Genomic DNA, 27,759 nt, shown 5'->3' with positions numbered 1-27,759 from the left:
TATGAGGACAGGTTGCACAGGCTAGCCTTGCATTCTGTTGGTGTAGAAGATTAAGGAGTGATCTAACTGAGGTGTTTAAGGTGATTAGAGAATTTGATACTATGGATAAATTAATCAATTAATGAATCTGGAATGTAATCATTGATAGTTGCAAAGACCCATCTGGTTCATTAATGTCCCTTTAGGGAAGGAAATCTGCCATCCTTATCTGGTTTGACCAACATGATGATCAGCCATGATCTTAATGAATGGTGGAACAGGCTCAAAGGGCCAAATGGCCTCCTCCTGCTCCTATCCTCTGTGTTTCTATGTGACTCCAGAACCACAGCAATGTGGTTGACTCTTAAATACACTCTGAAATGTTCAGTTCAATGACAATTAGGGATGGACAACAAGTACTTGCCTTGTTAGCGACACCCACATCCTGTGAAAGGATAAAATAAAGTAAATAGACACTATTTCCTTTGGTTTGGGAGTTCTGCACAAGGGACGCAAGTTTAAAATTGGAACTCGGTTGTACACAGATGGTGTCAGGAAGCAGATCTATACAAAAGAGCTGTGGAAGTGTGGAATTATCTATCCTCTAAAGAGCTGTTAGCCTGGGGGTCAACAGAACATTTCAAAACTGAGGTTGATAGTTTTTTTGTTGAGAAAGGTGTTACGAAAGGTGGATTGGTCATGCTAAATTGCCCCTTAGTGTCCAAAGGTGTGCAGGTTAGGTGGATTGGCCATAATAAATGCACAAGGTACGGGGATAGGGCAGTGGGGTGGGCCTGGGTAAGATGCTCCTTGGAGAGATGGTGCAGACTCGATGGGCCAAATGGCCTCCTTTGACACTGTAAGGATTCTGTGTCGACCTAGAAAAATGTTCAGAGGTAGCCAGGGGGCCTGCCATGGGTCCACGTCAGTGCTGTGGAACTTCACCCCCCCGTTAAAATAAAAACTTAAAGATCTTCCAGCCCTCAAATTCCCCTCCAAACACTCTCATGCCCCATCCATGCCACCTGATGCCGCCATGCTGTGCTAGTCTCCTAAACAACCCCATGAGCCCCCATGCCCCACATGACAATGTATGCCGTCTACCCACTCCCTAATGGGCCTTCATGCTCTCCATGCCAACCTTAAGTCCCTCCAAACAATCTCTATGGCACCTCATGCCAAGCTATGGCACATTCATGTCCATTCAACAAAAGAAGCGATGAATGCTATGTGACAGTGGGATGTGTAAAACGGCTTAGAAAAAGTCATTCCCAGCAAAGTCTCATCATGTATTCTTGACTGAGAGCCAAGAATTTCATTATCCCATTGAAACACATGAGCCCCAGGGAAAACATTGTTTGATTGACAGCTCTTGTTCTCTGATCTATGCTGTCAATTGCACAATGTTTTTTTGCACCTAATTTCGGCTTGTGACACTTTAAAGGTTTTGAATGATTGACACTTTTATAGGGCTGTCATAAAAAGTAGAAAGAAAGTGGGAAGTAATTAACCCATCTGACTGTTGTTTAGCATTTATCACTGTCACTATGTGGTACATCGCTGCAACACAGTGCACAGTTGATGAATGGGCATGGAAGTGCTATAACTTAGCATGGGATCATGTGAGGCCATAGGGATTGTTCGGGTTGCATACCGTGGCATGGAGGGCATGTGTAGCAATAGGGGTGGGTAGGGGGGCATATCTTGATATGGGGAGGCATAAAGACGGTCTTTTTAACTTACCTTTCAACATATTCCCTTAATAGACTATGGGTAGGGCTTTAAGGGTGGCGAGCTATTGACCCTTGCAATCCTGAGCGTCAGCACGTTAATACCAACTCCCGGAAGCCCATTGCCATTTCGCGCTCACTTGAGTGTTGACTGGCAGTGGGACGACTTCCATCCACCCTTGGATCAGATTGGCTGACAACTCTCCAATCCAGCCAGGCACAGTGCCGTAGTGGCCAGAAGTGGTACTGCATCACTCTGCCTGGGACTAAGCCCTGGGACCCTTGGAAAGATAAGTCCTGGGAGGGGGGAGGGGAGGATGGTCCCGGGGCAGGTAAGGGATGCCCTGAGGGGATGGGGGGGGGGGGGGGGGTGGATTGGAAGGGGGCAATCATGGTGTTGAGGAGTTACGGGGGGTGGGGTAGGGAGCCCCGAAGCTACGATGTCCTGGGGGAGGGTGGGGGCACCCCAACTCTGGGGCAGCTTTCAGATTGAGGGCCCCTCCCCACTTGCCACCCGAGATGGGAAAGGTGTAAATGCCGCTTTCCACCTCACCCACACCCGCTCCCGCCAGCCCAAAAATTGAGACTGACTGGGAAATGATCCTTAATTGGCCACTTAAGGGGTTTAAGAGGTGAAAGTGTGGGTTTCCCATCCGAGACCCTGTCCATCCATCTTGGTTTGGGAGAGTGGGTTCCACAGAGGAAACCTGCCCTTTCAAATCCCCCCCCCACCGCCTGCCCCGCCTCAGAACCCATGAGCTCCTCTCTACACTACTTACGATACCATCAATCTTTGTAAAAGTTGGATATGAATCTCTCCATTATGTTATCTACATTATTAATAAATATAATGAATAGTTGAGGTCCCAGCACAGGTCCCTGAGGGATGCCACTAATCACTGCCTTCCAATTTGAATGCATATCCATTAATCCAACTCTTTCTACCTTCTAACGAGGTCAATAATTAGCCTTCAATTCCACAAGCTTTAATTTAGCTCACAATCTCTTATGTTATCGAATATCTTCATTGCAGCATCTAATTGTTTTTAAAGTAATTCCCAGCGTATTTTTTTTAATCCAATGCTTTATCTGGAAGTCTATTCCCTGTTTAAATCCTATTGAATGTGAGGGAGAATTTTCTGATCCCACTCCCTAAAATTACTCACAACATGACAAGTATCCACTTGACCTACCCTGGCAGTAGAATTTATAAAGCTGGGATTGATGAATTTGAGTGAGGGTGTTGAGGGATTATGCAGATGGAATTGAGATACAAGTCAGCCATGATCTAATTGAATGGCAGAACAGGTTAGAAGGGCTGAATGGTCAATGTTCCTAACTTGGCGGCAGTAGTTTACATTTATTTTTGAATTCTTGAGCACCGGGTTGGGTGCCGAGCATTTTGTTTTGTCTGGTTTATCCTCCCCACATTCCTCCAACCCCCTCTACAAAAAGTGTTTCTTCCTATCCTGTCACCTTTTTCCATGTGTATGGGAAACACAGTGGCGGCACAGTGGCACAGTGGTTAGCACTGCTGCCTCACAGGGCCAGGGACCCAGGTTCGATTCCCAGCTTGGGTCACTGTCTGTGCGGAGTCTGCATGTTCTCCCTGTGTCTGGTTTCCTCCCACAGTCTGAAAGATGTGCTGGTTAGGTGCATTGACCCGAACAGGCGCCAGAGTGTGGTGACTAGGGGAATTTCACAGTAACTTCATTGCAGTGTTAATGTAAGCCTTACTTGTGACTACTAAATAAATAAACTGAAACTAACTTGCTTGTTCCCCGATCTCTTCTGTGCATGACCAGCTCTTAGATAGAGCCATTGTGACACAGAAGGAGACTATTTGGTCCATCAAGTCCATGTCTAAGAATAACCATGATTGATCGATCCTTTCACTCCCCCTCCAACATCTTGGCATCATTTTGATGATATTGTGCAATGGGCAACATTGACTCAGTGACCTGTTCCACATCTCTCACTGTCCTCATTTCAGTGGTGGATGATTTACATTAATGCCCTATATAGAGTCAAAGAGTTTTACAGCACAGAAAGAGACCCTTCGGCCCATCATGTCTGTGCCAGCCATCAAGCACCTATCTATTCTAATCCCATTTTCCAGCACTTGGTCCGTGGCCTTGTATGCTTTGGCATTTCAGGTGCTCATCTAAATGCTTCGTAAATGTTGTGAAGGTTCCTGCCTCTCCCACCCTTTCAGGCAGTGAGTTCCAGAATCCCAACACCCTCTGAGTGAAAAAGCTTTTCCTCACATCTCCTATAAACCTCCTGCCCATTATCTTAAATCTATGCCTCCTGGTTATTGACCCCTCTACTCAGGGGAAAAGTTTCTCCCTATCTACCCCTATCCATGTCCTTCATAATTTTGTACAGGTCCCCCCTCAGCGTTCTCTGCTCTAAGGAAAACAACCCCAGCCTAACCAGCCTCTCTTCATAGCTGAAACGCTCCAGCCCAATCAACATCCTGGTGAATCTCCTCTGCACCCTCTCCAGTGCAACCACATCCTATAGAGTGGTGACCAATATCAAGATTAAACACTTTGCCTTCCAGAAGATGCTGGAATGTTTATAATTTTTTAAAAAACTCATAAACATCAATCTGCTTTTTGTTGTTTTAGGCATGTGGCATCATTAGAAAGATGACTGTGTTGGACCTTTGTTTATTTTAACAATAAACACCTGGTTCGCTTTTTTTGAGAAATAAATTTGCACTAATTTTGAATCCAGTGTTAAAAATTCCAACTCTGTGAGGGAAATACAAAGTTTAAAGTTTATTTATTAGTGTCACAAATAGGCTTGCATTAACACTGCAATGAAGTTACTGTGAAAATCCCCTAGTTGCCACACTCCGGCACCTATTCAGGTACACTGAGGGAGAATTTAGCATGGCCAATGCATCTAACCAGCACGTCTTTCGGACTGTGGGAAGAAACCAGAGCACCCGGAGGAAACCCTCGCAGACACAGGGAGAATGTGCAAACTCCACACAGACAGTGACCCAAGCCAGGAATCGAACCTGGGTCCCTGGTGCTGTGAGGCAGCAGTGCTAACCACTGTGTCACCGTCCTCTGCCATTCACACTCCCCGACAAACCCCATGATTTTGCACCTCTCTGTAATCTCCTTGCAAAGTTGTTCCCCTGTACTTTTCCTACAATACACCCAGTAGTAACAGCCCCTTCTAGGTTCAGTCTACAATATTAACATGGTGGCACAGTGGTTAGCACTGCTGCCTCACCGCGCCAGGGACCCGGGTTCAATTCCTGGTTTGGGTCACTCTCTGTGCGGAGTCTGCACGTTCTCCCCATGTCTGCATGGGTTTCCTCCGGGTGCTCTGTGGTTTCCTCCCACAGACCGAAAGACGTGCTGGTTAGGTGCATTGGCCATGCTAAACTTGCCCTCAATGTACCCAAACAGGTGCCGGAGAGTGGCGACTAGAGGATTTTCACAGTAACTTCATTGCAGTGTTAATATAAGCCTACTTGTGACTAATAAATACATCTTTTTCTTTGAGAATTCAGTAATCTCAACCTTCCTCCCAGGAAGTCGGACTAGTACAGGAAAAGCCAACTGGAACGGGGAGGGGGGGGGGGGGGGGCGGGGGGAGAGGGGGGGGCGGGGGGGGGGGGGTGAGGGCGGGGGACAATTCAGGCTGTGAGGATGTTCGCTGTTCTGAAATAACTTCAACAGAATCAGACTCCTTTTACCCCGTCCAGGGGAGTTAAAGGCTCTGAAAAATAGCTAAACCAATCTATCCAAACATATTAGAGCATGGAAGAATGAGGAGGACTTTGATCTGGTATCATTCAAATCACACCGGACAGTCTTACAAGAGATCGCCATGGATAGGAGCACTGGAGAATGCAAATTGCCAGCTGAAACAAGCTGTTAATGTGTGTGTCACTGAGCCAGTCAAGCCAGTGAATGAATTTGAAGTTTGACAGCTGTGGGTTGCTTAATGTAACAGGGAGATACTTGGTTAGAGAGAAGAATGTCAAGCACCACTTGTCAGAAAAAGCCTCACTTGTTTCATTAAAAAAAACACAACATCTAAGATGCCAGTGCAATATGTTAAAAAGAAGTTGTAATACATGAAAGGGTATGCAGCATCTTTTCATGGAAACACAGCCAGCTGGTTCTTAACTATCCTGCCCCAACATAATTGTTCAAAACTGCTTTTGTGTTGATGCTTCTTTGTTTAGATAAAGCGCATCCATTTCAGGAAGTAATTTGTATGGAGATATATATATATGCCAGTGAATCACACCCAGCTTGGTCACCTTGTGGAGAGGCTGTAACTAATCTCGGATGAAGTGCAAAGGAGGAAGGAAGAAGAGAGCTGAGAAAGAAGGGGATTGGGATCCCTACACAGTCACTGCACTGATTCCATTGTGCAGCTCTTTACTGGTACAACCTTGCTCTGCGCCATGAGGTGTTCACTTATACCCAGGGACTTGTTACTCTACCTCTGTCTCCAGATGAGGCGTTGTAACTTTCCTTATGGATTGATCTTATTCAATGTTTGACCAATTTTCTACAATGTCATCTCTCTTGAATATCCTGACTGTCTGCAGGAAGCTATTATCTACCTGACCGTCATAAATGGGGTTGTTTTTAAGATAAAGTTGGAGGTCAGAGCATTGTTAACCATTGATTCTCGCGATGAGTTCCTGGACTCACTTTTACCCTACCCTTACTTTTGAACACATGAACATACGGAATAGTAGCAGGGGTAGGCCATTCGGCCCCTTGAGTCTGCCCCGCCATTCAATAAGGTCATGGCTTTTGTTTCGAATTCCACATTCCCATCTACTCCCGATAACCTTTGATTCCCTTACCCCTAACAAATCTATCTACCTCCACTTTAAAAATATTCAATGGTCCCGCTTTCACCGCCTTCTGAGGCAGAGTCTATCACACAACCCTCTGTGAGAGAGACTTCTGGCTCTCAGTGGCCTTGTGGTGTTATTGGCCCTTCAAGTACAGCTCACTTGCTGTACGATTGGTATTAGAGCCATTTAATGGGGAGATTTGGACTATGATTCTCCTCAAGATGTTAACAAGTAACACTATTGCAGCACTATGCTGCACTCTACCATGTGGGCTCAATGAGGTGAGAATCTTCAGAACTAGTTATGTAAAGTCCATTACAATTTGCTAGCAGCCATTAACTTGACTATGCTGATGGTCTCCTGGCTGACTTTCCATCTTCCATCCTTCACTAACTTAAGCTCATCATAAACTCTGCCACCCGTATCCTAACTGGCACCAAGTTCCATTCCCCCATTACCCCCTGTGCAGGGGCTGGGTGACTTGCATTGGCTCCCAGTTTCCGTTTTAAAATTCTCATCCTTATTTTCAAATCCTCCAGGGCCCCACTCCTCCCTTCAGCCCCACAACTCCCCGGATATATGCCTCCAATTCTGACCCCTCCTCCAATATGCCTCCAATTCCCCTCCAATTCTGACCTCTTGCACATCCGCGATTTTAGTCACTCCACCATTGGCTGCCATGCCTTCAGGCGCTTCGATCCTAAATGCTGGAATTCCCTTTCTAAACTTATCCATGTGATCCTTAAATGCCTTCAGGGATGGGCAGTAAATGTTGGCCCAGGCAGTGACACCCACATCCTGTGAACAAATAAAAGAAAATAAATGCAAGTCCTTATTTTTCATATTCTCATTTGTAGCCAGAAATATTAAAGTTTCCATTCCTGCCTTGGTAGAGCCAGTTCCCCGGTTATTATTAATGCCAGAAATATAACGGCAGGAAATTCCCACCGAGGAACCATTTTGTAACATTTCTTATCTATGTGAAAAAGGGGTAGATTGTTCGAGAGTTGAGGAGTTGGTTCCCTGCCTCCACTGGAGTTAAGGGTGGTGGCACATGCCTCACAGTGCCAAGGACCCGGGTTCGATTCCTGGCTTGGGTCACTGTCTGCGTGGAGTTTGCACGTTCTCCCTGTGTCTGCGTGGGTTTCCTCCGGGTGCTCCGGTTTCCTCCCACAGTCTGAAAGACGTGCTGGTTAGGGTGCATTGGCCGTGCTAAATTCTCCCTCAGTGTACCCGAACAGACGCCGGAGTGTGGCGACGCGGGGATTTTCACAGTAACTTCATTGCAGTGTTGATATAAGCCTACTTGTGAGTAATAAATAAAGTTTACTTATAAAGGGTGGAGTGAGTGATAAGCCCTCTGCCCTGTGCTACCAAGGAAAGAGGATCAGTCTATCTGTAAATGGGTTGGAACTTGAAGCTAGAAGTTAGTTGGAATTTATTTTTCACCAGTCAGTGGGTGGGAAAGTCACAAGATGAACAATTTCATCACCAACAACTCTGAATTAGCGCACATGCAGCTCATTCACACATCGTAAGAAATCATTCATAGCTGATAGAGATGGGCACAAAAAGCAATCAACAAGGTTCTGGGAACTTGTTTTCATTATTCATTCACGCGTCGCTGGCTCGGCCGGCACTTACCGCCCATTTCTAATTGCCCTTGAGAAGGCGGTGTGGAGCTGCCTTCTTGAACCGGCTGCAGTCGGTGATGTTAGAGAATAACTCATCTCCTGACTCCCCAAAGCCTGGGGACATCACCAACTGCAGCCGGTTCAAGAGGGCAGCTCCACACCGCCTTCTCAAGGGCAATTTAGATGTCAGGGAGGGAGTTCCAGGATTTTGACCCAGTGACTGTGAAGGAACGGTGATATACTTCCAAGTCAGAATAGTGAGTGGCTTGAAGGGGAAACTTCAGGTGGCGTTCCCATGTGTCTGCTGCCCTTGACCTTCTGGGTGGTAGTTGTCGTAGGTTTCAAAGGTGCTGTCAAAAGAGCTTTGGTGATTTGCAACAGTGCATCTTGTAGTTGGTGCACACTGCTGTCACTGTTCTTGATGTTGGAGGAAGTGGATGTCGGAGCTGGTGCCAATTAAGCGGGCTGCATGGTCCTGGATGATGTTGAGCTTCTCGAGTGTTGTTGGGAGCTGCACCCATCCAGGCAAGTGGGGAGTATTCCTTCACACTCCTGACTTGTGCTTTGTAGATGGTGGACAGGCTTTGGGGAGTCAGGAGGTGAGTTACTCTCTGCAGAATTCCCAGCCTCTGTCCTGCTCTTTTAGACATGGCATCTGTCTGGCTGGCTGGTCCAGTTCAGTTTCTGGTCAATGGTAACCCCCAGGATGTTGATTGTGATATTAGCCTCTCTCTCAATGGGGCTGAAATACAAAGGAGCAGAAGTTACATTTCAGCTGAACAAACCCATTGCCAAATCCCATCAGGACCACTGGATTCAGTGTGGGATACTGCACTGCGGGATGGATGGATGGAGCTTGGGAGGGACAGCGCAGATCCGCCAGAATGTTCTCTGGGCTCAGACAGTTAGATTATGCGTTCATTGGCTCACGTTCTGTCGAGTTTAGAAAATTGAGGAGTGATCTGATTGAAAAATTTAAAATGTCAAAAATTAGATCTGGGGAAACTATTTTTTCAGCTGGGTGAATGGCAATGAGTGGAAATAGACTGCGATGGGTGCTGGGCTGTTCAGGAGGGAACTCAGGAGGGACCTTTTTATACAAAGTTGTAGAAGTCTACAATAACCTGCCCCAAAATGCTACAGATGTTGGCAGATAATTACAGCTCTCAGGATTGAGATTGATAGATATTATGCTGGGTTAAGGTATCAAGGGATATGGGGTGACTTTTCCTGTTCTGCCCGGGAATTGTAGCGAGTGAGGGGCAGACCCTGGAAAGGTCTGTTGATCGCGGGCAGGATTTTCCAGTTTCGGGGCGAGCGCAACCGGAAAATCCCACCCCATGGTGTCAAAGCTGGTAAATGCAAGTCAGCCGTGATCTAACTCAACCCTGGAGAAGACTCTTGCAGCTGAATGACCTCCTTCTGCATATTTCTAAAAAGAAATCCCATGTAAAATATGTTTCCAGTCTCCCTTCAGAAACACTGCCTTTGTATGGACGACTTATCAAGGCGGGGGAGCCACCAGAATTATGCATTGACTCTTGGTCCAGCAATGTCTTAATTTTAAAATTTTTACTTTTGTTTTCAAACCGCTCCCTGGGCGGGACTTTCCCGTCCTGCCCACCACGGGAATCGTGGCGGCTGGGACACGGGGACCGTGCAAAGGTCCGTTGGCCTAGGGCAGGGATTTTTGACCTTGGGACGAGTGCGGCCAGAAAATCCAGCCCTCTATCTCTGGAACCTCTTCTGGCACCTCAACATCCTGAGATCACTGCGCTCCTCCAATTTTGACCCTGTTATGGATCCCTGATTTTAATTGCTCCATCAACGGTGACTGTGCCTTCTGCTGCCTGGGGCCTTAAACTCTGGAATTCTCTCCCTGAGCCTCTCAGGCTCTCCAGCTCACTTTCCATCTTTAAGACCCTCCGTAAAACCCCGTCACTTGTCCAGTTATCTTCATAGAATCATCATAGAAACCCTGGGTGACAGTCATAGTGCAAAAGGAGGCCATTTGGCCCATTGAGTCTGCACCGACAACAATCCCACCCCTGGGATCCCAACCTCTCAGGTTGTTTGATGCCACATTTTGTTTGATAAAAGTACCTTGGGATATTTGACTATGTCAAAGGTGCCATCTAAATGCAAGTTGTTTGAATTGTGTGAAACAGCTAATGAGGTAACGCCGGAAGCTTTCTACAGGGTGCTGGATGGAATGTAATCATAAACCGGTTTATAAAAGTTGAGATTTAGCTTTTGTTTCACAAGCGGGGAAATCGTACAGGAGTGGAGACGGGAGGTATCCCCTGATTCTTGAAACCAATAATGTTTTGATTCCTACACTTTTTATTGTCAGTGAGGGCCTTGAGATTCTGAGCCCTTGTTCAGGGTGATCAATAAAATCTCCTGAACGGTGGGTTCACATGTTCCCTTTGTCCTTGTTTTCTCTGCCTTGTACAACACAGAAACACCTGCGTGTATCTCACTGAATCTGTGAGTGTATTTGAACCCAGTGATGGTTTTGTTTTTTGAAAAACATTCTACCTTTAAACAGCCCAGTTTGTAAGGTCAATATATATTCCATTGAGTGATTGTGGAATGGTTATGGTATAGCAGCAGGCCATTCAGCCTGTCGAGCTGGTGATACTGGCTTCCTTTGTGGGAGCAACTCAGCCAGTTCCATTCTCCCTGCCCCTATCCCCTGTAGCTCTGCAAATTCCTTATCTTCAGATAATTATCTAATTCCCTTTTGAAAACCACAATCGAATCTGCCTCCACTGCATACTCGGACAGCACATTCCAGATCCTCACTACACACTTTAAGAGAAAAGGTTTTCCTCATATCCCCCATGTATTATATATGTAGGGGGTGGGTTTAGCTCAGTTGGCTGGACGGTTGGTTAGTGAAGCAAAGCGATGCCGACAGTGTGGGTTCAATTCCCGTACTGGCTGAGGTTATTCATGAAGGCCCCGCCTTCTCAACCTCGCCCCTCGCCTGAGGTGTGGTGACCCTCAGGTTAAATTACCACCAGTCAGTTTTCATACAATCCTACAGTGCAGAAGGAGGCCATTCGGCCCATTGGGTCTGCACCGATCGCAATCCCACAGGCCACCACCCCTCAACCCCACCTATTTGCCTGGCTAATCCCCCTGACACTAAGGGGCAATTTAGCATGGCCAATCAATCTAACCTGCATATCTTTGGAGTGTGGGAGGAAACCGGAGCATCAGGAGGAAACCCACGCAGACACGGGGAGAATGCGCAAGCTCCACACAGACCACCCCCAAGGCCGGAATTGAACCCAGGTCCCTGGCACCGTGAGGCAGCAGTACTAACCACTGTGCCACCGTGCCGCCCCACTCTGAAAGGGGAGAGCAGCCTATGGTCAACTGGGACTATGATTGGTATGTAATATATATATATAGAGTGGCATAATGGCAATGTCACTGGATTAGTAACCCAGAGACTCAGGCTAATGTTCTGGGGGACAAGGGTTCAAATCCCACCCCAGCAGCTGGTGGAATTTGAATTCAATCTGGAATTGATAAACTTGTCTCAGTCATGGTGATTGTGAATCCATTGTCGATTGTCGTAAAAACCCTAAGATTCACTAATGCCCTTTTAGGGAAGGAAATCTGCTGCCCTTACCCGGCCTGACCTGCATGTGACTCCAGATCCACAGCAATGTCTCAACTACCCTCTGAAATTGTTTGGCAAGGCACTCAGTTCAAGGGCAATGAGGGAATGGGCAATAAATACTGGCCTCACCAGTGATGCCCACGTTCCAGGAAAGATATATATTTTTTAACCTTACTCTGACATATAGACAATATATGAATATTTACTGTAACATTGGGGGGTTTACCTTGGTGGGGTTGTAGCTTACACAGGATCCTTTCTATCTCAGGGCAAAGGAGAATGCCAACATTGAGTGAACTGTCTTTACAAAGGGAAAGGTTTATCCAGGTGATTTAAGCACAATATTAGAAAAGGCCGGATGGGGAGTGTAAACAAAGATGGAGTCAATGTCGAACACACTCTCTGGTTATTAGATACCTGGTAAGAAGTCTCACAACACCAGGTTAAAGTCCAACAGGTTTATTTGGTAGCAAATACCATAAGCTTTCGGAGCGCTGCCCCTTCGTCAGATGGAGTGAAAATCTGTTCTCCAACAGTGCACAGAGACACAACATCAAGTTACAGAATACTAATTAGAATGCAAATCTCTACAGCCAGCCAGGTCTTAAAGGTACAGATAATGTGGGTGGAGGGAACATTAAACACAGGTTAAAGAGATGTGTGTTGTCTCCAGACAGAACAGCTAGTAAGATTAAAGAGATGTGTATTAGATACCATATTAGATACCTGGCAGAGAGGTGTAAGAATAAATCCTCGCGTTAGTGTGCTGCTGTTAGGACTGTGTGTTTCCTCATCACTGACTGTCACCCAGTGATTGCTGTGAGAGAACCTTGAGATGTGAAGGTGAGGGTGAGGACAGGGTAGGCCTTCCTGTGGTCTGGGGTTAGCAGTAATACTGTTGTTCCCCCACGCCCGGCCTCCACCTTGAGTAACCTGACAACACTGCATTGTTTTAGTTTTCGAGGGGAAGGTTTATGTGAGCGATTAGCTGAGCTTGCACCATTATTTTAGTGTAGAGATGTTGGGGCATGGAATGCTGTGAGGTGGTGACCATTTTCAAAGGAGATACGCATCCAGGTCTGACAGCAAGGAGGGGGAGGAGTTTAACTTTTAGACTGTTCTAGCAATGGGCTAGAATTTTCAGCATGGGCTAAATGGCCTCTGTCTGTGCTATCTATTTTTGATTTGATTTGATTTGATTTGATTTATTATTGTCACACGTATTAGTATACAGTGAAAAGTATTGTTTCTTGCGTGCTATACAGACAAAGCATACCGTTCATCGAGAAGGAAACAAGAGAGTGCAAAATCTAGTTTTACAGTCATAGCGAGTGTGTAGAGAAAGATCAGCTTAGTATGAGGTAGGTCCATTCAAAAGTCTGATGGCAGCAGGGAAGAAACTGTTCTTGAGTCGGTTGGTACGTGCCTTTTGTATCTTTTTCCTGATGGAAAAAGGTTGAAGAGAGAATGTCTGGGGTGCGTGGAATCCTTAATTATGCTGAGTGCTTTTCCGAGGCAGCGGGAAGTGTAGACAGTGTCAATGGATGGGAGGCTGGTTTGCGTGATGGATTGGGCTACATTCACGACCTTTTGTAGTTCCTTGCGGTCTTGGGCAGAGCAGGAGCCATACCAAGCTGTGATACAACCAGAAAGAATGCTTTCTATGGTGTATCTGTAGAGGTTGGTGAGAGTCGTAGCTGACATGCCAAATTTCCTTAGTCTTCTGAGACAGTAGAGGCATTGGTGGGCTTTCTTAACTATAGTGTTGTCATGGGGGGACCAGGACAGGTTGTTGGTGATCTGGACACCTAAAAACTTGAAGCTCTCGACCATTTTTGCCTCTATATATCTGAGATATATCTGCCTCTATTTCTATTCCTGATAATTAATGGCATTTACCTTAATTATAAAATGTTACACAGAGTCTGCAATACAGAAGTAGGCCATTCAGCCCAACTAGTATATGCTGCTATTTATGTTCCACTGGAGCCTCCTCAGACCTTACATCATCTCACCCAATTAACAATGCAGCGTCAAGTACTGATGACACTAAAGGATAGATTCTGTCATCATAGAATCATAGAATCATAGAATCCCTACAGTACAGAAGGAGGCTGTTTGGCCCATCGAGCCTGCACCGACAACAATCCCACCCAGGGCATATCCCCGTATCATTTAGGATTTCTGCTTCTTGCTACAAGAAAAATCATTGCTCAAGACCTTTCACTCAAGTTGATCCGACGTTGACACTGGAAGAAGCAGCAGAATGGTGGAAGTAAACCTTTCCGAGAAACCTGGCTGCTTCTCTGCGTGGGAGCGACGGAAACTAAAGAAGCATCTGCTGGAGGCTGAGTGACAGATCGTGCCACCCTCCTATTGATGGGTGAAGCAAACAGATCAGAATGTGAGAGTGCAGGGAAGTGAGGGGCCCTGCCAGTGAGGCGAGGAGCACTGCCAGTGAGGCGACAGGCCCTGCCAGTGAGGCGAGGAGCCCTGCCAGTGAGGCGAGGAGCACTGCCAGTGAGGCGACAGGCCCTGCCAGTGAGGCGAGGGGCCCTGCCAGTGAGGCGAGGGGCCCTGCCAGTGAGGCGAGGGGCCCTGCCAGTGAGGCGAGGGGCCCTGCCAGTGAGGCGAGGGGCCCTGCCAATGAGGCAAGGGGCCCTGCCAGTGAGGCCAGGGGTCCTGCCAGTGAGGCCAGGGGCCCTGCCAATGAGGCGACGGGCCCTGCCAGTGAGGCGAGGAGCCCTGCCAGTGAGGCGAGGGGCCCTGCAAGTGAGGCGAGGGGCCCTGCCAGTGAGGCGACGGGCCCTGCCAGTGAGGCGAGGAGCCCTGCCAGTGAGGCGAGGGGCCCTGCCAGTGAGGCAACGGGCCCTGCCAGTGAAGCAAGGGGCCCTGCCAGTGAGGCGAGGGACCCTGCCAGTGAGGGAGTCTTTGAGCGATGGGTTGAAGCCTACTGCCCGCATAGGCCCAGGCTTCAGTTGTGAGTCGGTGCCCCGAGCCTTGGTGATCCCGAGCAGCAGCAGTGGGGGCACTGGAACCAGGCCCCATATTCTAGAACTACTAAGAGAAAGCAAAATAAACAGCCAGGGTTTCAGCTGCTGATTGCTATCTGGAGACAGGTTGATGTGGGTGAAGGAAAGGATGGGGCCTCAGTAACACACTTACACCCAAATTTCTAGAAAATATCTTTTCCAATTCCTACAGGCAAATGGACCTAGTCCAGGGGTCCACACTTTATATTGTTTAGCACCTTCCTCTTATACACAGTGAGCATCGGTCTCAGATTATACGGTGCGTCCTGTAATCAGGATTATTACCTGCCTGGCATGCTGTCAGGATACTGTTTCTCACACATTTAAAGTCTGTGCATGTGCATCAGGTAAATGTGCATTTGTACCTCTCCTGGCTGCCTGATTGGACATGTATGCAGTGCACCCACTCACTCTGGCCCCACAGCTTTGCTATCACCTCCTGCCTGTTCGTATGGTATCCCATGCCGAGGTGTCCATTAGATTTTTTTCCCCAAGAGTTCGTCAACCTGCTCATATATTATACAAGTGGCATAATAAGGGCAGCACAGTGGCACAGTGGTTAGCACTGCTGCCTCATAGCGCCAGGGACCCGGGTCCGATTCCCGGCTTGGCTCACTGTCTGTGTGGAGTCTGCACGTTCTCCCCGTGTCTGCGTGGGTTTCCTCCGGGTGCTCCAGTTTCCCCCCACAGTCCAAAGCTGTGCTGGTTAGGTTGATTGGCCAGGGTGAATGCGCAGGGTTACGGGGAAGGCCTGCATAGGATACTGTTTCAAAGAGTCAGTGCAGACTTGATGGGCCGAATAGCCTCTCTCTGCATTGTATAGATTCTATGATACAATCTCTGGCTCAGTCAAGAACTATCTCAGTTCCCTCCAGCACAGCTCTGATGACTGGTTGTTGGTCTCAGAGGCCCCAGCAACCTGGAGTGTTCAGGATTTTAACCCTGTGAGGCCTGAAAGATCAGTCCGGGGCTGGAGTAGGGGGCTGGGAGTGGTGAGGGGACCGAGAGATTGCCATAGTAACCTGTAGTTGCTTTGTGGAGCAGAGGAGAAGCATTCTGTTGAGAAAAACTAAATTGGGCCTTTATTTATTGAGTGGCTATAAAGTTAGGCCTCAGATTCAGACAAGGCATCCAGAGCCTGTTCTAACCTGGGCGAATATATTTGGGGGTTTTGGACTGGAAAAGGCCCCAACCAATTTAGCAGTGGCTAATTGCCAGAGCAGATTCTATACTGTGCTTAATTGATTATTTTAGCACTTCCTTTAGGGGTGACGGTGGTGCAGTAGTATTGTCACTGGGCTAGTCATCTAGAGGCCCAGGCTGAAGCACTGGGGACAGGGGTTCAATTCCCACAGTAATTGGTGGAATTTTCAATTCAGTTAATCAATGTGATTACAACCTCCATTCCATTGACTCTGTCTACACTTCCCACTGCCTCAGAAAAGCTGCCAGCATGATTAAGGACCCCACACACCCCGGACATTCTCTCTGTGGTAAACCACTGTTAGCTTATTACCGGTATATGTGACATGCCTGGACACATCCCTGCCGGCCCTACCCGAGACTCCTCCCCCCACTGGTCCAGGTATAAAGGCGACTGCTCCCCACCCCCCTGCCTCAAGTCTAGACCAGTTCATCGGCATGGGTATGCTCCAAGTCTTTTGCTAATGAAAGCCTATTTGTTCTTGCATACAAACTAGTCTTTGCTCGATTGATGGTGCATCAATCTCTTCCACCTTCTTCCTTCGGGAAAAAGATTCAGAAGTCTGAGGTCACGTACCAACCAACTCAAGAACAGCTTCTTCCCTGCTGCTGTCAGACTTTTGAATGGACCTACTTCACATTAAGTTGATCTTTCTCTACACCCTAGCTATGACTGTAACATTACATTCTGCTCTCTCTCCTTTCCTTCTCTATGAACGGTATGCTTTGTCTGTATAGCACGCAAGAAACAATACTTTCCACTGTATACTAATACATGTGACAATAATAAATCAAATAAATGAAAAGATATTGAAAAGTTAGTCTCAGTAATGGTGACCTTGAAACTATCATCAACAGTTGTAAAAACTCATCTGATTCATTGATGCCCTTTCGGGAGGGAAATCCTTATCTGGTCCGGCCTACATGTGACTCCAAACCGGAGTGATGTGGTTGAGTCTTAATTAGCCTTTGAAATGTTGTGGCAACTCATTCAATTCAAGGGCAATGAGGGATGGGCAACAGATGCCGGCCTTGCCAGCGACACCCACATCCCATGGAAGAATCCATTTTTAGAAAGGGGCCTGTAAAATGGGTGGGTTTGGATCCCTTGGAAAAGGCTTGTTTACATGTAGAAAGTCACATTAAATTCTTCACACCTGCAGAGATGTTAATAGCATCATTGGGAAGGGATCTCTAGGGGCTCACTGAAAGAGAGAGATCTTACATCATCTTCCTATCCTGCACAATGCACTGTCACCCAATCCAATAGGGGAGCTAGCACTGGTGCAATGGGCTGAAGGGACTCTGCTGTACAGTAGTTTCTCTGTCTCTACATTGTAAACTTGCTCATGTTTTTAATTGGCATTACCCCAGATCTATTTATCACTGCTGCAGTGTTTGTTCTTGCTCAACACCGCACTCCCGGTGCTGTATAATTCGTTGCTGGGTAATGTGCTGTTCTGGACAAACAGAGAGTGTAAATATGGCACTAAGGGCTCTCTGTTAGCTCCAGTTACCTGAATTCAAACCCACATCTAACAGGAGCACTTTAAAAATAAAAGCTGCACGAAAACAAACCCCATCGCGCATTCCCAAAATACTCCCCTTTTGTCTTCACGTTAGATTGTTCTCCCAGTGTATGTTTCGTTACAAACAAGCTTATTTTAATTCCAGTTTAACATACAAGGATAGTGAACGTGTACACCCGAATGCTATATGGCTCTGTCCCAGTATGGGACTCTGTGGGCGCGATCTAACGGAAAAAAATTCTAAGTGCTGGATGAGCGTGAAAACGGGAGAGAATCATGGGTGGGTAGGTGGGGGGTGGGGGGCAGGTGTGGGGCGGGTGTGGAGGGGAATCTGTGGAACCTAGGCTTGCCGGTGAAGCTGGCTGCAGAGCACTAGGGGTGCCACTGCGCAGGTGTCCCAATCTCCCAGTGCACTGGGACATCTCCTGCCACCAGCTACCCCCCCCCCCCCCCCACCCACCGCCCCCACACTAACATCAGGGAACACCGCCCCCGCCCCCCCCCCCCCCCACCGATCACTCCCTGTGCCGGTTCTTCCCCCCTCCATTGATCACCACCCCTGCAGTGTTGCCCCTCATCATAACCCCACTGCTACTCAACCTCCACCTCCACAGGCCTCACCCCCTTGACACAGCCCCTGGCACAGTTATATGTCTGGTGGGCAGTGCCAGAGTGCCCAGTGGGCAGTGCCTGGCCCTGCCCCAACCACCCGGGAGCATCAATGGTCACCGATTTCCCCCAGGAAGCCATTACGTCTGCTCACTGCTTGTGGAGACTGGCTGTGGATCTCGCTGGTGGGAAGCGCGGCTGGTGAGGAGCTTAATGCAATTGAGCGTGGACAAGAGTGTCTGGGACTCACTAATGACATGCTAAGCATGTCTAATTTCATCAGCAGGACCAGGCTGGTATGAGGGAGGCGAGAAGCCAGGCGCAAACCCGATTCTTCACCTCTCTCCCAAACTTACCACCTCGCCTCGCCGAACAACGGGTGAATGGGGTGGTGAGATTGTGCCCTCTGTGTCTATTTGAGTCCAACATGGGTGTGTGTGTACATATGATTTCAGTATATCTCTGTGTACAACTTTATAGTGCATGTCAGCTTGATGATCTTTCATGCTGGGGGGAGTGGGGGGGCGGGGGGCGGGGTGGCGGTGGGGCGGGGGGGGGGGGGGGGGGGGGGTAGTGGTGTGGGGGTGGGAGGGGGACATTTTACAAGCATGTGTCAAACATTCCGAAATCCCAATTGGATTTGTGCTCCCAACGTGGGTGCACAGAATCAGGAAATCTCCCAGCGCTCCGCAACTGCCTTGGGAAAATGTGACCTGACTGGCAGGAACCTCCTTGCAGGAGGAGGGAGGTGCAGCAAGGAGACAGGACTGCCACCCATCACTTTCCCACCCAGAGCCAAATCAGAGGTGACCACAGGGGCTGCTGAGGTGGCCTGGGTGCGCTGGGACTTCAGAACAGTTGTTTCCTTGAACATTAAGCCCTCTTGCCCTCATCTCCCACAGATGTTCGTTCAACCCACTGCCCATGCCCATACATGCCAACCACCCATTTGACTCTGACAGCCTCCATGCCAATTTCTTATCAACTCATACCCTCCCACCCACCACCCTTTGGCCTTAAAAACCTCCAGACCAACTCCCCCAGTATCAGGAGGCTTGAGGAGATTAAATAAAATACATTTCTAAGTATGGTGGACAATAAAACAACTCACTGGAGGAGGAGGTGCCACAAATATCCCCATCCTCAATAATGGAGGAGTCCAGCACATCTGAGCGAAAGATAAGGCTGAAAAGTTCGCAACAATCTTTAACCAGGAGTGCCGAGTGGATGACCCATCTTGGCCTCCTCCAGTGGTCCCCAGCATCACAGATGCCAGCCTCCAGCCAATTCAATTCACTTCACGTGATATCAAGAAACGGCTGAAGGCTCTGGATACTGAAAAATCTATGAACCCTGACAATATTCTAATAATAGAACTGAAGACGGTGCTCCAGAACTTGCCGCGCCCCTAGCCAAGCTGTTCCAGTACAGCTACAACACTGGCATCTACCCGGTAATGTGGAAATTTGCCCAGGTATGTCCTGCACACAAAAGGCAGGGAAAATCCAACCCGGCCAATTACCGCCCCATCAGTCTACTCTTGATCATCGGTAAAGTGATGGAAGGGGTCATCAACAACGCTGCCAAAAGGCACTGAAAATCTAGGCCTAAGATTTTGTAGGCTCAAAGGGAACTCCAAATTACTTTTATAATCTTCCTGTCATAAAACAGTGTATCCTGCAATGACTGTGTTGTGTAACCTAGGGTTCCCTTGGCATAACAAAGAGAGAGGAGAAACATAAATAGTTTCATAATAACACAAACAACTTCAGAATATTCTGATCTGTCCCCAGCTATAGGATCTGCCTTTTTGTAGAATCCTGATCTTAACTTCCTCCAATGGCTCAGATGGTGAAGATAATGTGCATTAATATTTTAGGACATTATTTTCTGGACTTAAGGCTACTTCAGCGTAATTAGTTGATCCCTCTTGCTGAACTGAACCAATTTTAATGACTGGAGACTCGCTACTCAAGGAGCATTTGAGTCATGTAAACACTTAGGTTATGTGCCAATGTCCCCTGTTTCCTTCACTCCACCATTGTTGGATGTGCGTTCAGCTGGGCTGGGCTCCATGCTCTGGAATTCCCTCTCTACATCGCTCTACCTCTTTTTCTCCTTTTAAATCACTCTTTCAAACCCACCTCGTTGACCAAGCTTTTGGCTCCGCATCTTAATATCTCTTTATGTGGCTTCATGCCAATCTTTTCCTGATGACACTAACATGAGGCACCCAGAGAACAACCATTGCTCTGTTAAAGGTGCTATATAAATGCAAATTGTCATTGATAATGGGAGGTCTTTGCACTAATGATTTCAGGTCTTTAAATTGTCTTTACCTAGGTGTGTGTTACACAATATTAAAGTGTTTTGGTGTAGGGCAGTAATTTTCCCATAGTGTATTAGTTAATAAATAATCCTGAAAGATTTATTTGAATATTTACTCTTCTGTCGCTGAATAAGCACCGTGCATCAGATTATTCAATCAAATCTGCATTGTTTAGCTCTAACTGAGACAATGTATATTGGGAACTCACAGCCCTGACATGGTTTTAACTTGATTCCCTCATTCAGAGGGCATGTATGCAGTGGCCTACCATCTATCACTTTAACCATTACTATTCCCCAACTCTCCCCAAACTGATTCTACATCTTTATCTCCAGAACTAAGGTCATCCCTCTCTATTCTACCAATGTCATCTTGAATTAACGCTTTAACATCCTGAAACCACCTTTCCCTAGCTTGCTGTACTTCCTAAATGTTATTTACCCGGGAATATTCAAGTCCCAGCCTTCCTTGTCTTGCGGCCATGTCTGCGTAACGGCTATCAGATTGTACATATTTATTCCTATTTGCGCTGTTAGTTCATCTGTTTTGTTATGAATTCTATTCGTGAATGCATTCAGATATGGAGCCTTTAACTCTGTCCCTTTGTTATTTTTGTAACCTCTAGTCTTATCTCATGATGCACCCTGGGAAGATGTGATAAATTGAATAGAGAAGATAAGGACAGCAAGGTGGCAATAATGATCAGAGTGAGGCAGGAAAGCACAGAGCGGATCAGCAGATAAATCTAGAGGTTATAAAAATTGTAACAAGACAGGACTAATGGCTTCGTATCTGAATGCACTTGATGGGCTGAATGGCCTCCTATCTGTTGTATGATTCAATAATGGTAGTAAATGGGATGAGAGATGGCAGCCTCCTGTTCTTGAGGGTTGATGAATGTGTCTTGAAGTGAATTCTAACTTTGTTCCAATTTTTATTTACAATTTGGCTTTTCCATCTTCATCATTTCCTCTTCCCAACCCGCTGCTGATTCATACAGAGTATCGCCTGCACTCTGACACCTTCCCCCAAGGCCATTTTCCTTCAGTAAGTGACTAGGCACCTGGTTGGCACGATGGCACAGTGGTTCGATTCCCAGCTTGGGTCACTGTCTGTGTGGAGTTTGCATGCTCTCACCCGGGTTTCCTTCGGGTGCTCCGGTTTCCTCCCACACTGCAAAGATGTGCAGGTTAGGTGGATTGGCCATGCTAAATTCTCCTTCAGTGCAGCTGAACAGGCACCGGAGTGTGGCGACTAGGGGATTTTCACAGTAACTTCATTGAAGTGTTAATGTAAGCCTACTTGTGACATTAATAAATAAACTAAAAAAAAAGAACCCGTGTCACTGCCTTCACCCCTCTGTCAGGACATGGAGACCTGAATGGCTGCTATTGCCAAAGTGACTGAGAATGACACCAAATCTCAGAGTTTCCTCGCAAATGTTGTCCAAGTTCTCCTTTTATAATCCTTCTTAAAACCAGCCTCTTTAACCAAACCGTCTGATCATCCAAATGTTTCCTTCCACGGCTCTCTGTCAGGTTTCATCTGATCGTGCTTCTGTGAGGCACCTTAGGACTGTGCTAAAGATTATTTTCTCTTTATTTTTTTGATGGGATGTTGGTGTCACTGGCAAGGCCAACATTTGTCTTTAAAATTTAGAAGTCCAAAGATGTGCAGATGAGGTGGATTAGCCATGATCATTGCACAGGGTTATGGGGATAGGGCAGCGGGGAGGGCCTGGGTGGAATGTTGTTTCGGAAAGTCGGTGCAAACTCAATGGGCTGAATGGCCTCTTTCTGCGCTGTGGAAACTCTATGGCCGGAATTGGGGCAGAACGGAAATCTCCGTTGGACTCAGGAGAGATTTTATGATTTCGCTCGAGTGAGGTCACAAAATCCCGGCCTATGATTCTATGATTTGAGAGGATGGATTAGAAAATATCCTTGCATTTGTGGAGAAATTGAAACTAGGGTGCGCCAACATGAGATAGTAACTGATAAATCCCAAAGGGTAGTTTGAGAGAAACTACTTTACCCAGAGAATGATTAGAACGTGGAAGCCGTTACTTAGTGAATAGTGAGTGAGGGGCAGGAGACCCCACTCAGCTCATTAACATTCCTCAGCTTGGTTAATAGCTGTGGGCACAGGGTGAACCAGTGCTTTAATTTGATGGGATTGGCCTGTTCCGAATCCTATGTCTCGGGCTGCATGGATGTCGTTGCTCATTCTGTTATTCAAAGCTTTCAGTTATGGGCATAAGCAGTACCCTCCCTCTTTTGCGTGCTCTCCTCACAGCTCCGGCAGAAATTACCCTCCCCCCCCCACCCCACCACCGCCCCGCTCGTGTGGACCCCGATGGCAGGCTGTCCCTTAATATTCTCCATGAGAGTTAGTCACACTGACGGGGCAGTTGTGGTCAGTGGGGCATGTCCCCCGCTGACTCTCTGGGTAGCGAACCCCCCCCTCATCTGTAAAGTCCAGCCCGTACAGGATTTTAATTGAACGGTGGGTCAGGTCGGGGTTGAATGGTCTACTCCTGTTGTTTGCAATGAGAAGGATTTGTTTTTTCCTTTATTCCTTCACTTGATGTGGGCGTCACTGGCTGGGTCAGCATTTATTACCCATCCCTAATTGCCCTTCAACGGAACGGTTGGCTGGGCCATTTCAGAGGGCATCTCAGAGTCAACCACATTGCTGTGGGTCTGGAGTCACATGTAGACCAGACCGGGTAAGGACAGCAGATTTCCTTCCCTAAAGGACATTAGTGAACCTGGAGGGAGGCGATGGCCGAGCGATATTATCGCTAGACTATTATTCCAGAAACTCAGCTGATGTTCTGAGGGCCTGTGTTCGAATCCCACCACGGCAGGTGGTGGAATTCGAATGCAATTAAAAAAAAATTTGGAATTAAGAATCTACTGATGACCATGAAACCATTGCCGATTGTCAGAAAAACCCTTCTGGTTCACTCATGTCCTTTAGGGAAGGAAATCTGCCATCCTTACCCGGTCTGGCCTACATGTGACTCCAGAGCCACAGCAATGTGGTTGACTCTGAGATGTCCTCGGGCAACTAGGGATGGGCAATAAATGCTGGCCAGCCGGCGACGCCCATGTCCCACAAATGAATAAAAAAAAGATGGCTTTTTTTACAACAATCGCTGATAGTTGTCATGGTCACCGTTATTTATTCCAGCTTCTGCTTTGATTGTGTTTTTATTGACCTTTACTCTTTCTGTCTCTGGCTGCAGGATCTGTGCCTATATGTGGGCTATACCTCCTCGGTGTACTGTACAGCCTCCGTGCTAACCCTGGCTGCCATAGCGCTGGACCGTTACCATGCCATCATCGACTGTTTGCAGTACAATTCGCAGAGCACCGTGCGCCGGACCGTGGCCACGGTGGTGTGGATCTGGCTGCAGTCTGCCATTAGCAGCTGCCCACCGCTGCTGGGCTGGGGCCGTTTTGGTTACTCTCCGGCCATCTACAGCTGCTCGGTGGAATGGACGGACAGCCTAAGCTACACGGGCTTCGTGGCTGTCTTCTCCTTCCTGCTGCCCGCCTCTGTCATGATCTTCTGCTACATCCGGATTGTGAAGGTGGCCCGGGGGCACGCCAAGAGGATCCATCACATGGAGAACCAGCTGCAACGGAGCGGCGGCGCCCACAGCCCCGGACCGGAGCTGCCGACCTTCTCCCGGTTAATCAGCAGCGTTAACTCGCGGATCATCGCGGAGGAGCACCGGAGCGGCACCTGCGACCTCGGCCACCACCCTCACGGTAAAAGGTCGGACATTTTCTCCAAGTACAGCTCGCCGGGCCGCGAGCACCACGGGGCTTTCCGACTCTTCCTGGTCATCTTCGCCTTCTTCTGCTGCTGGGTGCCCTACGAGGTGGTGGGCCTGGTCCAGGCGGTGGAGACGGCCATTGGCGGCAGCGGGCGGCCCTCCCGCATCCCCCCCGGCCTGGTGACTGCCGTCCACTGGCTGGCTCTACTCAACTCGGACATCAACCCGCTGCTGTACGCGCTGCTGAGTCGCCGTTTCCGCAAGGCCCTGCGGCACTGGCAGCGCCGGCTGGAGGCCAAGGTGCGGCTGGGAAGCCTCCCGCCCGCCTCCCGCTGGCGGGACGAGGAGGAGGAGGCGGGGGGCACCGCCGCCGTCTCGCTCTTCCAGTCTGGGCTGCCCTCCAAACAGAGGAGGACCAGCTCCAACACCACGGGGATAAGCCAGCTCAGTCCCCGGGAGCCCCGGCTGCAGGTCCGCTCCTGCTCCGTCTTCTCCATCAGCTCCTTCCCCCATAGTCTGCCCGATGAGAACCTGGAGGACTTCCTGACGGCACAAATCGCCGGGCCGGCCTCTACCAACTCTCTAATCTTTGTACCGTCTGACAGGACATCTGAGAACCACAGAGACTCAAAGGGCGACATTCCCACCTCTCAGTATTTAAAAGTCCCACAGCTTCCACCAGAGACTGACACCATCGTTTTACCCTCACAAACATTCGGCGAAAAACAGTCCTCCACATATGTATTTGGAAAGATAACAGTTAAGGTTGAAAACGATGCCATTGACCTGTAGATGAGTTGCAGTTTTAGCATTGCCACGTGCACCTGAACCTGGTGCGTCACTGAAGGAGATTTCTCTCCCGGCAACAACGGACATGCCAAAGCAATGAATCTTTCACATTGTCAGGGGTTAACCCATAGGTGGGAGAAACATCACTGCCTGGTACAAAGAGCAGGATAAGAGCCCATAATCATAGCACAGGTACGGTACACCACCAGAAACCAATGTCAGAAAGGATCCTTGATGGTCGATAGAGAGAAACGAAAGAGGCAAAATGAAGAAAAACATGTGAGGTTCACAGACAGGAAAAGGCCAACAGCTCCATTTTAAAAATTCTTTGATGGGATGCGGGCACCAACTGACAGTTGTTGCCCATCCCCGATGGACAGACTAGCCCATTCAGAGGGCAGTTAAGAGTCAACCACATTGCTCAGGGTCTGGAGTCACGTGTAGGCCAGACCTGGTGAGGATTTCCTGACCGTACGGCAGATTCCCTTCTCTAAAGGGCGTTAGTGATGGGTTTTTACGACAGTCGATGATAGTTCCATGATCACCATTACCGATGCTAGCTTTCAATTCCCGATTTTATGAATTGAATTTAAATTCCTCCAGCTGTCGTGGCGGGATTTGAACCCAACCCCCTCCCAGAGCCCACTACCCTGGGCCTCTGGGTTAGTATTCCAGTGACGTGGACGCTCTGCCACTGTCTATCCCGATATCAGCCCCGCGCTTACTACCCACCCATCCCCAACCCCCTCCCCTCTTCACCCACCGTCATATCTTCTCCTGAGAGGAACAAACAGAAAATAAAGCACAATAAGGGAATAAACACTTTGAAAAATTAAACTTGCATCCATCAGTACTTATTGAATTTGGTTTGGAGGTGAGAGGGCACAAGCGTGTTAACCATCTTTTGGAGGCTAATTCACATTTGGTCTGTGCTGACTGCAGTGCATTTGAAATGACCCATGTAACACCTCAAACTCGCCTACAGACTGGCTTCCAGATGGATGCTGAGGGCAAGTGAGCACCGGGGTGAACACTTAACGCCAGCACATTAACTGCATGCTCTTTGCACATCTTGCTGAGAGTTCCAAATGATGTGACTCCGTCCCTGGCTCCAAAAGGAAGCCCATCCCATCAATCCCGCCACTTTTCCTCACAATAGTAGCAAAATCCTGCAGCTGCTGGAAATCCCGAAATAAAATCTGAAATTTAAAAAAAACGCAGAAAGTTCTGGAAAAACCTCAGCAGGTCTGGCAGCACCTGTGGAGAGAGAGAAACGTAGTTAACATTTCGAGTCCGACATGACTGTTATTCAGAAGACTTTGAAGAAGATGTTGCCAGACCCACTGAGGTTTTCCAGAACTTTCTGTTTTTGCTGACAATTTTCATGTCTTGTTTACTGGGCTATAAATGGGGGGAAGCACGGTGGCACAGTGGTTAGCACTGCTGCCTCACAGCGCCAGGGACCCGGGTTCGATTCCCGGCTTGGGTCACTGAATGTGCGGAATCTGCACATTCTCCCCGTGTCTGCGTGGGTTTCCTCCAGGTGCTCCAATTTCCTCCCACAGTCCAAAGACATGCTGGTTAGGTGGACTGGTTATGCTAAATTGCCCCTTAGTGTCCCAGGATGTGTAGGTTAACTGGTTTAGGCATGAGAAATGTGTGGGGTTAAGGGGATAGGGTGATAGAGAGGGCCTGAGTAAGATGCTCTGTCAGAGAGTCGGTACAGACTCGATGGGCCAAATGGCCTCTTTTGCACTGTCGGGATTTTATGATTTAATAAAGGAATGGAAACTTTTTATGTGGTTCGAGGTGTGAGATCGAGGGATGGGAGCCGAGACCAGCTCCACATTTCATTTCAGTTTCCTAGGTTGGGGGAAAAGAATTGTCTGATTCTATGAAAGGCCAAGGCTGGGACTCACTCACCATTCACTTCATACCATTAAAAATCAGCCCCAAAGAATGATCTGCAACCTTAGTGTTATTTGTCGATTGATCCCTTCATTAGCTGGTAAATGAGTATGTTTTGAATCAGATAACTAAGTTATTCAAGTCTTGTGATGACTGTTCAGAATCTGCTTTATAATATCTAATGGTCACGGAGACTGATTCGGGGCTGAATGGCCTACTCCTGTTCCTATGTATAAGCGTTAATGGTCAAACATTAATGAATCAATCAATTAAATGACATTCCTCTGCTGTTGGAATAGTAGTGTTAAGCTGATTGCTTTAAATTGGTTAATGCCTCTGTCAAATTAATGGATAAAGTCATGTCACCCGGTCCCATCAATTTGACCCTTAACCAGGGAGTTCACATTCTAACAGGCCCACCTCAATTGCCTGATTAAAGTCGTTACAGATCCTTACAGCCTTGGGACTTTTATTTTCTCCATTAAAGGCTGTATAACTAATGCAAGCTGTTGGCGTTATTAACTATTTTCACACGCTGTTGTTCAACATGTCTCCTTTCCTCTGCCTAAGCGCGAACTTCAGTCGAACGCTTCAAGTGTTCTTGTTCCACCCTGACACCAATCCCCGTAACGCTGATGGTTAAAACTTTCACGCCTCGAGTAAGAGCGAGTTTCGTCAAACATTCTTTTTTCCACAAATAGCCTGTGGGTCATTTCTGGTTGGTGTTGCTAGGTAATGAAACAAAAT

At 47.8% G+C, this 27,759-nt stretch overlaps 1 protein-coding gene across 1 annotated transcript in view; it reads left to right on the top strand.

The window, feature by feature from the left end:
• LOC144504325 (5-hydroxytryptamine receptor 1B) overlaps window positions 1–27,301 on the top strand; it is a 34,366-nt gene extending 7,065 nt beyond the window's left edge. Inside the window, exon 3 of the mRNA XM_078229482.1 lies at window positions 23,779–27,301. Coding sequence (XP_078085608.1) covers window positions 23,779–25,107 — 1,329 coding nt within the window. The 3' untranslated portion in view covers window positions 25,108–27,301. The remainder of the gene's footprint in view (window positions 1–23,778) is intronic.
• Window positions 27,302–27,759: the final 458 nt, after the last annotated feature.

The sequence above is a fragment of the Mustelus asterias genome, chromosome 15 (assembly GCF_964213995.1).
Source record: "Mustelus asterias chromosome 15, sMusAst1.hap1.1, whole genome shotgun sequence".
NCBI lineage: Eukaryota > Metazoa > Chordata > Chondrichthyes > Carcharhiniformes > Triakidae > Mustelus > Mustelus asterias.
This window is presented reverse-complemented; position numbering and strand designations above follow the sequence as displayed.